This window comes from Atheta coriaria, unplaced genomic scaffold, assembly GCF_025399875.1.
Source record: "Atheta coriaria isolate IRGN ID8LTWV9N9 unplaced genomic scaffold, Caltech_Dcor_3.1 hic_scaffold_4_pilon, whole genome shotgun sequence".
Lineage (NCBI taxonomy): Eukaryota > Metazoa > Arthropoda > Insecta > Coleoptera > Staphylinidae > Dalotia > Dalotia coriaria.
The window spans coordinates 3442675-3459558 of NW_027045446.1; the positions used below are offsets into that span (position 1 = coordinate 3442675).

The 16884-nt window shown below is 38.6% G+C and overlaps 1 protein-coding gene across 1 annotated transcript in view; it reads right to left on the bottom strand.

The window, feature by feature from the left end:
* Positions 1–16884, bottom strand: part of uif (sushi, von Willebrand factor type A, EGF and pentraxin domain-containing protein uif) — a 28253-nt gene that overhangs the window by 6522 nt on the left and 4847 nt on the right. The window contains 9 exon segments of the mRNA XM_065300197.1: positions 12–696; positions 766–3075; positions 3143–4772; positions 4885–5078; positions 5140–5510; positions 5773–5960; positions 8271–8352; positions 14475–14505; positions 14744–14816. Of these exon segments, the coding sequence (XP_065156269.1) occupies positions 12–696; positions 766–3075; positions 3143–4772; positions 4885–5078; positions 5140–5510; positions 5773–5960; positions 8271–8352; positions 14475–14505; positions 14744–14812 (5560 nt within the window). The 5' untranslated portion in view covers positions 14813–14816.

Here is a 16884-nt window from a genome sequence, read left to right on the forward strand (position 1 = left end):
ACTAAACTTACAGCAACGTGGAACATCATTTTCGTCCATATTTAAAACTTCACCGATGTTACAAGTGAATCCCCGGGTGATAGTAGACGCAAGCGCGCGTAATGGCGGACATTGGTTCCCAATTGCGGAAACGTTCAACAACGGTTCAATAACTGCACTTGCATACGGTACGGACAGGTCAAAGATAAGCGTTAAAGTAGACCCACATAAGTTGTACAATTGCGGTTGTCTAATGACAGGAATAACATCGAGGACAAAGTCGATTTTAACGACATTTTCCTCAATTAAGACCGGCGTCGCTTTGACGAAAGAGACATTCATGTTTACGTTAACAGCAGAACAGCGTTGTGACAGCATACGATTCAGTGTTTCATAGTACTGCGACAACAGGTCCGTGTACTGATTCAAACATGCGTGTGCCACAGCACCGTTGGCACGATAACGAACTGAACCAGTTACGTGGTAATCTGCTTGTTGTGTATCCTCGGAAACGCAATCGGGTACCACCGACGTCGGCTTCCATGGTGTCTTGGAATCACAGCCAAATGTCTTGATTGGCTCGCCATCGGTGAATCGGTAACCGTCGTTACATTTAGCAATGCACTGTAAACCTCGATCACCTTCTAAACAAGTTATTACTCCGTTTGCAGGTGATTTAAGTTCCCAATCAACGCATGGTGTGGCTTGTACTGAAACCTATATTAACACAAGAAAGAAAAGCATTGAAAATACGAGGTGAGCAGTGAAAAGCTATGCTTAACTTACTTGGAAGTGACAAGTGGCTTTGTTACCATATTTGTCCGTCGCAACAACCGTGACGTTCTCAAACGTGCCGATTGGGATTGTCGCTTTGTCGGGAATAAATTGTATGTGGACCTCGCCAGATGCATCAGTGGCGTTGAGTCGACGTCTCGTTTCGTTGAAGTTTACAGCGTAGCTATCTTGTTTGTCCACTAATTCAATCACGTAGCTCTGCGGACAACTTAGCTGAGGCGGTGTATTGTCGGGCACGGTAATGTTAATCTCACAGATGGCTACGTTACCGTCGTAATCGAAAGCGACATATTTTACGACCGTGTCGTCAAACACGTACATTGGTGTGCGGAAATTCTGTGGCTTAACTTCCAAGCGAGCAATACTTCCGGAATTATCCACAGCTGTCGGTTCCGTAAAGTTGACGGCAAGTAATCCACCATTTTGATCTTTCTGCACAACGATTGGTTGTTGTGGACAATTTTGGAATACTGGGGTTTCATTATCAACACACGGAGAGTATCCATAGTCATAACCCAGAAGAGGATCTTCATTAGGTTCATCACAACCCATGAGTTCAAATTTCAAGCAAGCATTGTCCATGTAGCTTACAATGCCTAGAATAACAAAACGCGCTTGCACATATTTTGGTAAAGAAATCATGGCCAATTCGCCGTAGTTTCCGGGATCTCTCATAGTCAAATTGAAGTTGGGGAAGTACACAACATAGTTTTCATTCTCGGCTTGTTTGTAGAAGAACCTAATTTCTGTTGGGCGTCCAACAATGTCATTTGTAACTACTCCCTTTACTAAAATAGCTTTCACACGGAAAACTTTTCCCAGGTCAACACTCACATAGGTGAATGCTTCTTGTTTACCGCACCAACCAGTGACCGAGTTTAATCGAACATTCTTTGCTTCATAGTTAGGTCTCTCGCTTGTTGCGTTGATGGCGGAATCTGGTATCCTTCCGGAAGCAAGACCTAAAGGTCTTACAACTTTGCACTCTGGTTGACGTACGCAAGTAATTGGTCTTGGGTTAATAAGTATGTAACCCGGTCGGTTGCAACCAAAAGTAACTTCAGAACTTTGTTCGTAGCTCCTAGCTAATTGGAAACCATCACTAGGTCGACCAGGATCTTCGCACACTGGGCCCTCACACCTAAGATCACCAAAGTCCCATACACCATTCGATTGACATCTAACCACATTATCGTGTTTGTTGCTTTGACCTGCTAGTTTAAATGTATTCTGACAACCAAAGAAAAAGGAAGATTGGTATTTGGTATCCAAGTATTTGCCATATTCGGCACCAGGTGTTGGTGGTGGGGTACCACAATCAGCCCTGGGACATGAAGGTAATGCTCCACTAAGCCAATAGTCCGGAAGACCTTGTTTCGGATTATATACGCACTGCCTAAAACCTGACGTTGCAGTTTTTCGTAATTGTCTGCCTACGTTTCCACAATTCATCGTCACGTTTTCTCTGAAAGGCACTAGAACGCTAGTCTCATCCGGACGAATAACTCGCAGACCTTCATTCTTGTCATCAGGCAATGACACGCATTTCGCGTAGTTGCATTCGGGAATTGTGCCATTCCACGCTCCAGTGGATGTGCACAATAAAGCCGAGGACCCAGTCATTACATAGCCGAAATCGCATTGGAAGCGCACTAAATCACCAAAGTGGTATTTTTCTTTTGTCGATAGAATGACCGCGTTGTCCGGTGCCTGTAGATTCGGACACATAATTGGCACGCACGATTTATTCACCTGATAAGTATCACCGTCTCGAAGACCGTTTTCACTGCGCTCAATATTGTAACCGGAGGTGCCATTTTTCGTGTACAGATCAAAACCGACATTACAACTGCAAGAGTAATCGCCCGGATTGTTGATGCATTTTTGGTCGCACCCACCGTTGTTTGTATTGCATTCATTAACATCTGCGCATTCTAAACGTGTGCAGCCCATTATCTCGAGTTTCATGCAAGGAGCGCCAACGTAGTCTTGGATTTTGAATTTAATATACTGAGCCTCAATTGGAACCGGAAGATTCAAAATGGATAAGGTGGGTTCCAAAATTCTGAACTCAACCGCAGTACCATCAGGATTTCTGTAGTCCTTGTAAATGTCCGTGAGGTCATCTGTGTATTGAATACGAACAGCTGATGTAAACGCCAAGTTGCCATCCGGCCGGGTGACACTCATAGTACGGAATCCACGAATTATTGTAGGCGCCTTCAAATCAATGGTAACATAGTTGGAACCGGGTTCCAGAGTGTTTCCGCACCAACCTTGTCCGTTGCTCAAACGAAGCATCTGAATACAAATAAAGCGACATTTATTATAAATTTATTCTATTGTTAGAATGGCGCTATTGTCTTACCCCCTTTGTATAGCCTTCCTCGGTACTGGATACAGTAATGGCATCATCGGCAACACCTCCATTGATCAAGCCTAAATCGCCTACGGGTCTGCAATCTAACGTAGGCGTGAAACCTTTGCGACATTTACATGAGAAAGATCCAGGCGCATTGACGCATTCAGTTGACGCGACGTCGCATTGGCTGCTGATACATTCGTTAATGTCTTCACATTTAGGCGGGTTGTTGAATTCCTGACGCTCGCCGCACCTCAGCACGCTATTGCCAATCAGTTTGTAGCCTTTATAACACTGTACACGCGCTTCGTCGTTGTAGAAATATGTCCTAGATGTGTCGGTAATATATCCGTTTTTGATTTCGGGGAAAACAGGACACCGTGCGCGAGAACAAGTTGGAACATCACCAGACCACGTGCCATTGCTCATACAGAGAATTACCGGATGTCCAGAACGTACATAACCGGGCTCACATTCATAACGTACAATAGTACCGTAACTTCGTCCCAAACCGTTCAAGTTAGTTACATTTGCATGCGGGACTTCCGGTAACGCAACGCATTGGGATGCAAGACACGCCGGTTTCTTCTCCCAACGACCATCAGCCAAGCACGAGATTTTTTCAATTGGTTGTCCTGTAGAAAACGCAAATCCAGCATAACATTGGTACATAGCCTCTCCACGGTAGGTCACGTTGGTTGAACCAATGGAAAAACCATTGTCGATTTGTGGTACAGGTCCGCAGTAAACCTCTTGACATTTAGGAATATATGTGATTGACCAATTGCCGCCATGTTGGCATTGAGTCGTGATACGCGTGCGTCCAGTTGCAAACTCTTGCCCTGTAGGACAAGTGAACGTGATGATGGTACCAAAAGCCGTGTCACGACTGGAAGCTAACGCGCCAACGCCAGGTTGTAAAGATGGACAATCAGCCGAAAACACAGTCTTCCAACCTTTGTTGCTGTGCAGCGCATCTGAAGCAAATCGAATCAACATCTCGCCGCTAGAAGCAGTTAATGTGATTTTTGGAGCCGCGTTCTGGGTAAAACCATTACCACTGTGCAACCGCAAGCCGCTTGTGGTTGGTCCATCGTACACTTGAACAACATCCGACTTATCTACATCAAAACTATCAAAGTTTAAAGATAGTGGACCACCGCCGGGATTGCGAATTTTATAGAGGCACTCTTGATTGCTAGGATAGTTGGAGAGACCAAATGCTGGTGAGGTCAAAGAACCATTTCGCGCAACTATGGTTGCACGACATCCTTGCGCATAGCGAATTCTAAATCCACGCTTTGAGTCACCCAGGCTAGTTTTGAAATACAAATACAGCTGATTGCCAGTGGACATGATGATACGTTGATTTTTCTCCAAGTCACCAGTGAGCCGCGCGATTGGTTGACTCATGGGCGAGTCGCCGTCTCGCACCAGAATGTAGTCACGCATATCGTCCAAATCGAGGTCATCGATTTCGAGAGTAATTATTCTTCCAGCCTGTGCCGAAATTACATAAAGGCACTCCAAGCCACCCGGGTATTGTTCAGGATAGCCAGGCGAGGTTAAAACCTGTCCCTGCGGAGTGGCGCGTAGCATACCACCACATGTCTGAGGCTCGGTCTTCCAAGAAGCGCTAACAAAAACAAGAAGAGAAAACGATGAAGCGGTTCATTATTATTCCAAATAAAAATAAGCAGACAATAAAAGTAGACAAAGACGTCCATTCAAATTTGTCTTGAACGTACCGGAAACCCTTTCTTTCAACCGAGGCGTCAGTGCTGAATTTGATTATCATAAAGTTGCTCGCCGACACAAACGAACGATTGGTAAGATCTTGCTTGCCGGATAAAGTGGCCAAGTTTATGGACGTCTCCTCGGAACGACCGCCTGCTAGAATTTGCACGGTGTCGAAGGACTTTTCCGTCTCGAATTCTTGAAACTAGACACGTGGGCAAAAATTAGCTGTTGTGGAATCAATTTGTGTTATTTGCATAATTTACCTGTAGAAGAATATTATGTCCTTGCGGGCCCTCCAACGTCCACTTGCAATTCGTGAGCGGCGCATATTTCTGTGGGTAGTAAGGACTTTCAACCACATCACCACTACTAGCTAAATAATAGTTGCAATTAGATGGACAGTCTATTTCGTCGGACGAGTCGCCGCAATCATCCTGTTTATCGCAACGGAATGCATCGTTGATGCAGTTGCCATTGGAACAGTGGAAGGAGCCGGAGGGACAAGCGCGAGCTCTGCACATGAATGGCAGCAGACTCTCGCATGTTGTCAGCTCCCAAGATTGTTTCTCCTCGGTCAATGTGACGTCAACACATTCGCCGGCTTTCGGATCGGGCTGTTGCAGTGACCAGAAACCTGCGAGAATACATGAGTGCTGCAGTAGTGTGATGATGATGAAGATCCGTAACAACACAACGCAATTTATGTAATACAGGTCGGTGAAATCGAGTAAATGAAATAAGTGTACCGCGCGCGCGCTTGAATGGCGGTATGAATCAGACGAGAAGTTCACCAAAGAGCCTCATCAAAGCAACCGGCGATAATAGGTCTAATTGAATTGTGGTGTCATAATGGGTTGCGCTTCCTATCAGCGCAAGTGCGAGAGGCGCCCACATACCTGAGTATTGAGACGCTAGTGTTCCCGATGCGGACTCTAAGGTGTTGGTTTTGAGGTCATCCAACGAAGCTAAACCCAACCAGTAATGGTTCGTTCCGCGGCGGTCGCCGGCTACGGTGGACGCAGCAATCGATGCCGTTAAATTATTTTCACCGTATGACTCCACTGACATCAAATCGCTGCCATACCTACACAAAGGAAAACACCATTCATTCAATACGAAGCATTAATCAAGAGTTAAATTCACTTTTAATTAATTTTTACTGAAAATCTCCAAACAAGAACTGAAAAAAACATAAACATTCAAGAACACGGTCATTTTTTTACGGTTGACTTTAATCGTGTTTTTATTACACAATCGTAAAACATGAAAAACCGCATTATTTACACAGATTTCCAAAATTTCGACACATTTCACTTTCGCTGTCGATCGATATCAATGAAATCTCATCGTGTACCTACAGAAAATATTTGCATAACAATTTCTAATAGTGTGATGAAACACGAATCAAATCAAACGCGCCCAATGCGACGAGTACGGAACTAATCTCGTCGTTTCTTTGATTTTGCTGCGTCTGCGAGCTTCGAAAAGTAGTACGCTCGCACACACGCGACGCTCGACCAGACAGGTGTAACTGACCCTAGGGCAGTCGTGTTAATTTGAAAGTTTCTTCTCGACCTGTGTCTTACAACCACACACAATGAGAGTTGCGGCGACTTTCTTGCGAGCCGCGAACATGGCTTTGTGATGGCTGTAAGCGAAAAGTCTATAACGGGATACGTATTAAAATACAATATGCCTACAATCGAATTTTATTACGAAAAAATACCAAGACATCATCGATGCAAGAAACAAACTATGTTTCTATCAGGGTAATCATCTTCTACTTTCTTTTTGCGTCTAATTTAAATGTTGAAGGGGGCAAATTTATCGCGTAATGTGTTGAGTAAAAAACTGACGTGCACGTTCATCTCCAAGGCAAAAAAGTTGCGAAACAAAGTAAACTCAAGTGTATAATATGCTTTTGATGAGCACGTGCCGGACAATGGTTTCTTCAGAAAGGAGAAAATAATAGACTTGTCGAAAAATTTAATTTAATTTTAATACTGAATTTTGCCGAAAGAATACAAAGAATCGAAATTTATTGTTTGTTTTCTAATAATCACTTATTAATTTCAACACTGACGTAAATTAAATAATTTACCTCGTGACCCAATGTATTGAAAACGGTTATTGTCAAGCAAATCTAGGCGCGTTATACCTTTCTAATTCCTTCAAACATAAATATAAACGCGAACAAAACCAATAAGAACACGCTTGGAAACGAATAATAGAAGCAAATAATAAGTAATTAGTTTGTGCTCTAACTTTCCATATTCATATTTATGTCTGTATAGTTTTCGGATATCGAACGCGCCCTAGATTTGCACTCCATTAAGCCAAAATACGCACAAAACACGGCGGTAATTGACAACGTCATCGAGTTTAATTTAAAACAATGTCTGTAAGTGATCCGAAACAAGAGCGACACTAATGGTAAAAACACGGAAAAGTGTAAAATTTTAAGTGTTACGTCCTCTCCGAACAGTAAACAAAAATGGTTTTGTAGTTCTTTTGACATAAATTCCTATTTACCGAGGAGTTCATTGTGTCACATGACCCTACCCACAGTGGAAGACATCGTGTCGAACTTTGTTTACGGTTTTCATCGGTGAATTTAATGGCTTCGCGGAGAAGAATTTAATGGCGTGGCAGAAGTTAACGATTAATGTGAGAAGTCAATTCGGTCAAGTGTGATTCCCTAAACAAATTAAACAACTCAAGGCGATGCGTTAATACCAAATTCCACGGGTTAATTAATGCATAAATTAGCGACGCACACCGAGGCGATTAATAAAAATATAATTCGGTCGAAATCGTTCGGTAACCATTTGAAATTTGTCTAAAATCGAAGCGAATCTCTTCGATATAGTCTCTCGTTGGACATTAAATTAAATGATAATTATACATCGTTAATATGCACGCCAGTGATGATCTATAGGTTCGTCGAACCTTTGCTGATCGTTTGCTCAGGCGCTAATGTAATCTGACCACACATCTTATACAGTTATGCATAGACATCGCATACAAACGTAAAACAGCAGATATACAAAGTGCGTAAGATATTAATTAATATACGTGAGTTAAACACGCTTGGTTTACCTCACAAAATTAATTTCAGCAAAAAATATTCACTTTTATAGCCAGTCAAACATTAATTTCTTCTTCGTGCATTGAACGTGCCAAATTTAGTTTATCTTTACGTTTTTTTATTGTATTCTTGAACGTTGTGTATAAACCTAGGAACCTATGAAGTGAATAAGCATACAATAAACTTGGCGAAGAACAAATGCAAATATTCAACGGGTATTGCGTATTCGCACATCGCACATTTTATACACGAAGAAGCGTGGTGCGTGATACAATGTTTGCCAAAGCCGAAACGAAAGACACTGACCTTCTACATAATTCTGCCGCTTTTTCCCAGGAATGTCTAATGTTGAAGAACTTATAACAGTGCAGTCCTCGTAGGTCCCAACCTGAAACAAAAATGGAAATTAATTCAAATTCAAATTTGAATGACAAAGAATTTATAGCGCTTGATATTTTTCTTTCTTTGAATACAGACATTCCAAACATATTTCTTATAATTATTTATGTCGTATTCCTGAAGACAAAACAAGTTAAATTTTTATTGCCAATCACTTCCTTATTATTGCAGAGATAATTATCATATTCATTTAGCATTTATAGTTGTCTCATTACTCATAGTTCATAACACTTGTTGCAATCAATTAAAAAGTGTCCTTGATGCGAGATAACTATCGCTGTTATGCATGCAACTCTTGGTGACATGTCAAGACAACTTATGTTACTGTATAATGAATATAATAAGCAAATAATAGTTATTTACTTAATTTGCTAAAAGTGCCATAAATTTCATATCACTTCATGCATTGATCGCATAAATTGTCTTTATATTTATGCTTTTATGTATTTATGTAGGTAATTGGTGCATAATAATTGCACAATGTGTATTTAAGTTATTCACGTTCCGCAATGACCACCTGATTCTAAGAGCTTTCCACTTAAGAAATAAAATCATAAACAAGCGTTTTACATGTCTTGTTCATGTCAAAACGAAAGTCAATAATATCCACAATCGATAATTTATGATTAATTATCTTGTGCCTCGAGATCTATAGATTTCACTATTGTTTCTTTATAAAAATCATTATACGGCGATATTTAAACACGTTAGTTGATTTTTGATCAAACCCAATTAATACTTTACAGATTATCATTAAATATACAAGCAGCATGTCTCACGCTTCAAATAGATATGTAAGTATTTAATTTTTAATTATTTCTAATGAGATACATTTAGAAATTGTAAATTACACCTTAACCGTTTAGCAAGTACTCACATATGTGTTTAGTATAATTACTTATTGACACATTTGCATTAAAAAATAAACATTGTGCGTTGGTTACAGCTTCTTATTCTTTATTTTCTCTCCACATCCAGTCACGGTTTCTACTTTCGTGCATCGAATCTATTAGACTTCATTAGTTCAGCACATGTTAAACGTTCAAATGACATTCGAAATTAACAATTATTATGCTCGCATCGCTTCACACGGCAAATAAAAGCAGATTACTACATATTAAATGCTCCTTTAATTGAAAGCGTTCAACATGTGTGGACAAATACACTCGATATGAAAAGTCCACCGAGTGATTTTCATAATCATAATCTGAGTGAGGAGATTTCTCTTTCGTTTGCATCTGAATTTCTATTTTTAAAGTGACATTTAATGTAAATTTGTAATTAATTAACAATTATGAATTCCCAGTGGCAGCAAACGAGGTAAAAACGTGATAAATGATCATTTGTGTTAAAAATAACAATTTCATTCATAGCCAACCTTTGAGCATTCCAACATCAATGTCGGTGGTTTACTGATGCAATAATGGCTGTTTAACGCAATAATAAGCCGTTTTAATAATGTTGCAAAATGTTATTGTTTCTATTAAACGTTTTTATATTACATATTTTTATTTTTATATTGTTTTTTGTGTTATGGCGCAAAAAATAACGAAAATATTACCATTTACAGATTAACAGTCGTGTATACGTTAGTTGCATTCAACTCACGTGGACGTATGTGATTAAAGACACTGTTATAAAACAAAAACAGGCGGATATGCGAATGTTTCCTGCCCGAAGATCACGCATTACGTAAATTCTCATGTTTCAAGGTACATAAATTGCTTTATACTTGAGCCAGATGCAGTATCACAACATTTTGAATACAAAATACAAAAAATGAGTCTTCACAGTTACAAAGCAATACCTGCATATAATTAATCAAATTAGGGGTTCATTGTTTTCCATCCAACTAATGTTGAAACATGTAATAGCATTGAATAATTTTTAACAAAAGTTTTCAGTGATCAACCACTTCAAATCTTCATTGAAATGTGAAGAAATAAAAAGAGTACCAGTTTAAGAAGTGTGAAAGCCAAATACGAACTAGGTTCTTATTTTTTGGTGTTGAATGTTCAATCAACAATTGAATTGTTGGATTGTAGTTGCGGTACATACAATAACACGTAATATTACGGTTTGCCAAATACTGGTTAAACGCTTTTTTGTTACATTGGACTTTATAAGGTGAAAGTGGAACTTGCAAACGTATTGTTTAGCTGTTAAGTATCGACGATGGGCAGATAATGATGTTTTTTGCTGTGTTGTGGCCATGTTCTGATCTGATTTATGCTCGAGAAATTTAGTAATAATCACGTCTTTTAATGCGATTTTTTTATGTGAACGCCAGGAGTGATAGAGTAATAAAGTGAAACTTCCAATCAGCAAAATGTGTAAAAATTATATGATTGGGACGACCATCAAGTGAAAATTGTTAATAATTATGCTCGAATTAGATTTTCTGCGTATTGGCATTGAAATATTTATAAACCACTACGTTTTTTCTATGGTTATGATTTACTGTATGCTTTTTTGGCAGTGAACCACTTCGAATAGTCTCGTAAAGTAGAGTAGGTTGCACGACTTGCAAGTTTGTAATGGTGTACAGAGTAAAATCGTTACGTCTTGCATGTTCTGATCGCATAGTTTAAACTTTAAACGCAATTCCTTGTAGTATTCAAACATTCAGCTAACGGGGATATTATGTTACACTCATGCGCTGTCATGTTCTCGCAGTTTGCACTTAGTATGAGTCATATTCGCAATTCCTCAGGTTCCTGTTGCCTGTTCGTGATCATGATGCTGCCATTCTCGTATTACTACAAAGGTCACATAGTTTTTATTTACCAGGCAGCAAAATCAATAGGTACTAACTATTTTTCATAGCCAAAATTTTGTTTGGTGTTGTGTACTCGCAGTCCTCAATGTTGTTGTATTATAGAAAAGGTCAAATATGCACGGACGGCCGTTTTGATGCGCGATGCAAGCTCGCGACTTTCACTACGAATTCCGATCCAAGACTTCGAACATGTACACGCGTTATACTGTCGTTACAAACTCAAATAAATAAAATAAAATCTCTTCTCATGTAATCTATTGGCGCAATGATAAGTTATCCTTGAAAGAAATTTCTGTTGCCTATGTCGCCATCATTCTGTGGTTACAGCTTAACGCAACACAGGAATTTAAACATATTTGCATGAAATGTGTGATCAGAATGCAATCGGCCGAGAAACAAGTCAGCCTGAAAAAAAATACTGGTTTAAACTGTAGTCATGTTGGTGATTTGCTGACCACACGTACGCGTTTAATGATAGTTTATACTTCAAGCTCTCTTGCATTAAATTGCAAGATATACCTACCTCAGATTGCAAACCGATTACAAATTGTCCCGGTTTAGCTCGGCGCGAAAATGAGCAAAAATTACAACGGAGCTTGCTAATTGATGATTATGCGTGTGGCAATTGTATTTTACTCCTCACAATGTTCGCCAATTCACAGCTAATTTCCTAACAGGTCCTAACAGCTTCCCAGCTAATACCAAATTGAGTTTGTTTGTAGGTTGAACTTTAATCCGAATATATGTCATTTTTTGTCCATCGTTAAATATTAATTGTATCGATCGGTTATCCTCATCTATCAGGCAATTCTTCCGAGTTGTTCAGGTGCTTGATTTTGTTTGAGACACGCCGCTAAAACCTGCTTCGACTCGAAGAAACCGCTATTATTGTTATTATTACTCGTCACCGATCGATGAACACGCTTCCCAAAAAAGTGCGGCCCGGTCAGTCGACGTGGTGTGCATTCATTAACAACAAACTATTGGTCTCTCACATTTTCATCCTCGTCTCTTCTCATTAATATGTTGCTTCACACATAAATTTAACTTCGGATCTTGCGCGTAACCTTCGACCTGGGTTTTGACCGTGACATTTTTCTCAAACCGACATCAACTCAAAGACTATATTATGCAGATTTTATAACATACTTCTTAAGTCGGGTCATATCTTTTTACAGCGGTGAATAAATTTCTAAAAACAACTCAATGGTGCGCAACGTGAAGACGAATACAATTAACGATTATGTTTCTGAGTAATATAGGAGACATTCAGAATTTATCATCGCTATTGCAGAAAAAGTACTCAGAAACAGTGAATCATCAAATACGAATTTAAAGAGAAATTTCTTTTATTGATGAATGCTGTTTACTTCCTGCATTAGTGCGTGTAGCTTTTAATAGCAGCAACAAATGTGCAACAAACGAGATATGATTACTACCACAACCACAACAATTAGTATATTTCATTCAGGTGTTGTGTGATGTGAGCAAATATGTGTGACGTTGTGTTGATTTGCGATTTTCTTTTTTACTACGTGCTCAATTTACCAAAGCTTTTTCAATCGACGAAGAAAGCAATCCGCCAGAAAATACAAAAAGCATAAACCTTACTTTATACACCATAATCTAAATTACATTTTAAGTGAAAAAAATATTGAACACACGTCCTCGATTCGTGCATACAAAATTTTACCACCGTTCTAAAAATGTGTGACATTCAAATCGACAAAACACGGTTACTCATTTATTGGCCATTGGTCAAACTTAAACCTCAAAATACCCACAACAATGCATTCGTTGTGATTGGGTTCTATAAGAAGTAGAAATATATATCCAGTGGTATAGCAGAATTCTTTGTTGAGGTATTTGTATCGATAGTGATTGTAAAAGTTGTCCACGCAAGTCGATTTTGGCCTTGTAAGTTAAATATTTAACATGCGCTATAAACGCGAACGAATACAAGAAGTTAATGAACAAGAGTCTAGGAATGCAACTCTAGACTAACACAAAAACACACATCCAACACAACATGCAAGTTGTAAACTTTGACCATTCGTTTTTTACTTTGTTGATACAAGAAGTGCATTATAGTTTTTTCAGACATCTATAGCGCTAGACATCTTAAAAGCACAAGGATAAAATTATCGCAATGCATGTTAAGATTAAGCATGTTTAACCTAATTTTTTAACTGTTATCAATGAGTAATATACTAAGAAAAGTAACCTAGTTTGTTAAAAATTGTTTCAATGACTGAATATAAGTCAAAAATATTTAGAATATGATAAAAATAATGTCATCATTCCTTATTTTACACTCCGATGGTTGCTATTAAATTCGATCCACTCATTTGCGCGCAATTGCAACCCAACTAGGCAGTTGACTCATTGCGGCGCAGGACACTCCTAAATACCTTACTGTAAATTTACATAATTTGCATTTCAGCGTCGGCATCTCTTCCGAGTCATGTGTGTGGTGTGTATGCGTGCGTGTATACTCAGTTATTTGTGACACACTTATTACGGTAACACCAAACCCGGAGAGATCTCCGTTTTGCGTGTTTACCTCCACATGTGATAGGTGTAATTTGACGTTGGCGTTTGCCATTCATCTGACGACACACAGGTATAAATTCATCACGACTCTGCTTCTTCACTAAACATTTTTTAGTTTTTGATCGAGCAATGCAACAGACCGTAATGTACTTAATAGGTTACTACTCGTTACTGGTGTGACGTTTAATTGCATAATTTTAAAAATAAGCCTAATATCGTTACAACTTCGCGTCTCGTTGACTCTGGATGCAATCCATAGTGCACTAAGTGTGCGGTGAAAGATGATGGCTCGTTTTATTCTACTTGTGCATGCAATTGTTTATAATTGTGAGCCTCTCGGAGTGTTCCTAATGCAATTATCCGCAGCGATGACCGAATAAATCACGCGCGCGCATACGAGAGCTGATCTGATTTGCAGATACCGTTATGATTTAGCTCGCCTCGCCAACTTGCAACAGTCGGTTTATAAGCGAGTCAAGCAGTTCGCTGAGTGTAATTGCTTGCAATATGCATCTGTTGTGATTAAAAGCAAATTCACGAACTGCAGTTATATTGCGGCACAATTAACCGAACTTTATTATTAATGCGCTTTTTGTTACACTTTGCGAAACAAGGCGATGCCAAAGAGAAGCATAATAGTGGCGCAACAGACGGGCGACGCTCATATCCTTGGTATTTGTAAAAGAACCTTGATATACAAGAAGGAAAATGTTGCAAAAGAACGAGCAACGATTGAAACGTGAATGAGAATAAAATTGAAGAATTGTTGAAGCACTCACCATTCGGACACGTGAACAAGTTGGTTGTTTCCTGCAACAATATAACGAGAGTCAATTAAAATTGTTCGAATGCGAGTAATTGATTCGGCGTTGCATTAATTGCAACCGATCGCGGTAATATTTATAGGTCAGAACAAATTGCAGTAAAATTAATTCAAATGGGAAATTACTAATGATTAGAAAATAAAAATTTCTATGTTGTATCTAATAAAAAAATGCTATCTAAATGGAAAATAGTTGTAAGTAGTTATATGTAACGAAGTAATTACCTGTTGTGCTGATATCCTGCAACAGATCAGGATGACGACCGCGAGGGCCGTCTGCAGTCGTATAAGCATTCCACTGAAACAGAAAACCAGTTTGTTAATATGCACGTTTAACATGCCGAACGTTATGCAACCATGCGGCGATAATATATGCAACACCAATAGTTACAAAATATAACATTTATTGACTGTTGGTCGTTGCACCGGAAAATGACTGCAAGGTATCAGCGTGATATTACAAATGATATGCTCGTTTGATTTCCTTTCAACTTCCGTTTGTGTTTTGTGCAGAAAATGTCAGTAATGTTTATTAAAGTTTGCAATTTTCCATCACCATGGTAAGCACCATGGCTAATATGTACTTTGATTTGAAATTATTAGTACATTTGCAAGAACTGTTGTTATTTACATTGCGTAATTGCATTTCTTCACGCTCAGACCACGCTTTAGCCTCCGCGCGAAGAAAGCACAACTGTCACCTGGCGTTTGTTGTCTCGCGTTTAATTCTGCATTAATTTGAAACGGCCAAACAAGTTTAGGAGTCCATTAAGCGGCGACTTACTTGCGCCAACCTGGTAGTCGTGGGTTCAATGCCATCCGCCATCTTCTAATTAGAATTTAATTGGCTGCAAAGCGCATTACATAGTGGCGAAACAAAGATTTAACACCCACGACAATTTGTTGCACAGTTTTTTTACTATTTTAGTGTGTTAATTTAGTATTAATTAATGTATAGTGTGGCGTCCCTACATCCCTCGATAATCTGAAGATTTTGACACTTTGCAGATATTTTTTTGAATTTATTATAAATTTATTTATTTATAAATTTATATTTATTTTTATAGAGAATTTCCTGTAGATTAAGAATCTACGACCCATTCCTCTCTATCGCTTTTAGTTTACGAGAAAATCACATCAATTATTAAAAAATCTATAATTTATTTAGGCAAAACAACAAATTGAAACTGAAGATTTGTGAAAAGCCAGTTCAGTGCTCGCTAAACATATAATAGCGCTACTTGTTTTTATTTAAAAAAAAATCAAGCAGTAGATTGTAATATTCAAGTCAGCTACCGGTAAGGTGCTTTCGTGCTCAAGCTGCATGAAAGATGGACAAGGCATACCGCGTAATAAAAATAAAGTTCATTGCCGGTCGGTGTGCGACTCCTATAAACTTTTCTATATATTTGCCTACAATGTTTTAAACAAGATTCAAATAACCTAAAATAAAGTCTAAACAAATTCTCTTATAAATTAGCTAACCTTTCTTGTAAATTACGCAGAGGAAGACGTTATGAAGAAGACTACTTTAGGGACGTCACTTTTTTTCTTACACTGCTCTCGTTTTTATTCCATTTTATTTCTCCCGCGAGCACACATATGAACGAATTAAATCCTACGCAATTAAAACAATGGTGAATTCATGCTATTACGTAAACGAATATAGCTCAACGATTCGAGCATATAAGCAAGAATAGAATAAAATGCACGAGCATAAGAACAGAGACACGATCACAGCTCTAAGATAAGTTATGTAAGCGCGCGCGCGAGCACCCAGCGACTTGGTCACATCTTGAGAAATCTGCAATTATGATCGAGACAATGATTCATTATTCTGGGGCACATAACGTGAGAAAATTACCAACTAAACTGTCTTAAATTAGATTCAGCTGAAGTGCGCCTCCACCACTAACTCGAATCATAATTATTTAACGCTTTACAATCAAAAATTAAGAAAGAAATGATCAATGTGTATTTATTTTTAAGTCAAACAATAACATAATTATCGTAATTTACCAAACGGTTTATTTGCCCACCAAAATCAATCTATTATAATGCAAGTTGTTACGACAATACAGTTAAATAGCACAAGTAAAGAAACTGTAAAAGTTATTTGGTAATTTAGTGAATCAAAACGTTAGTCACAGAAATTCTTCACGTTACGACATCAGGGAATGCGGAAACTATCAAGCTTATTTAATTATTGTGCGTATGAAGTCACCAGGCTAAACATCATTATTGATGAGAATTTTTTATCTAATTTAATAGAACTTTGCTGGAAAACTACACAAATAGTTGTTTACAAATAGATGTGAGAGATGATGCAAACAGTTTGCATAACATATTATAAATGTTTATATAGC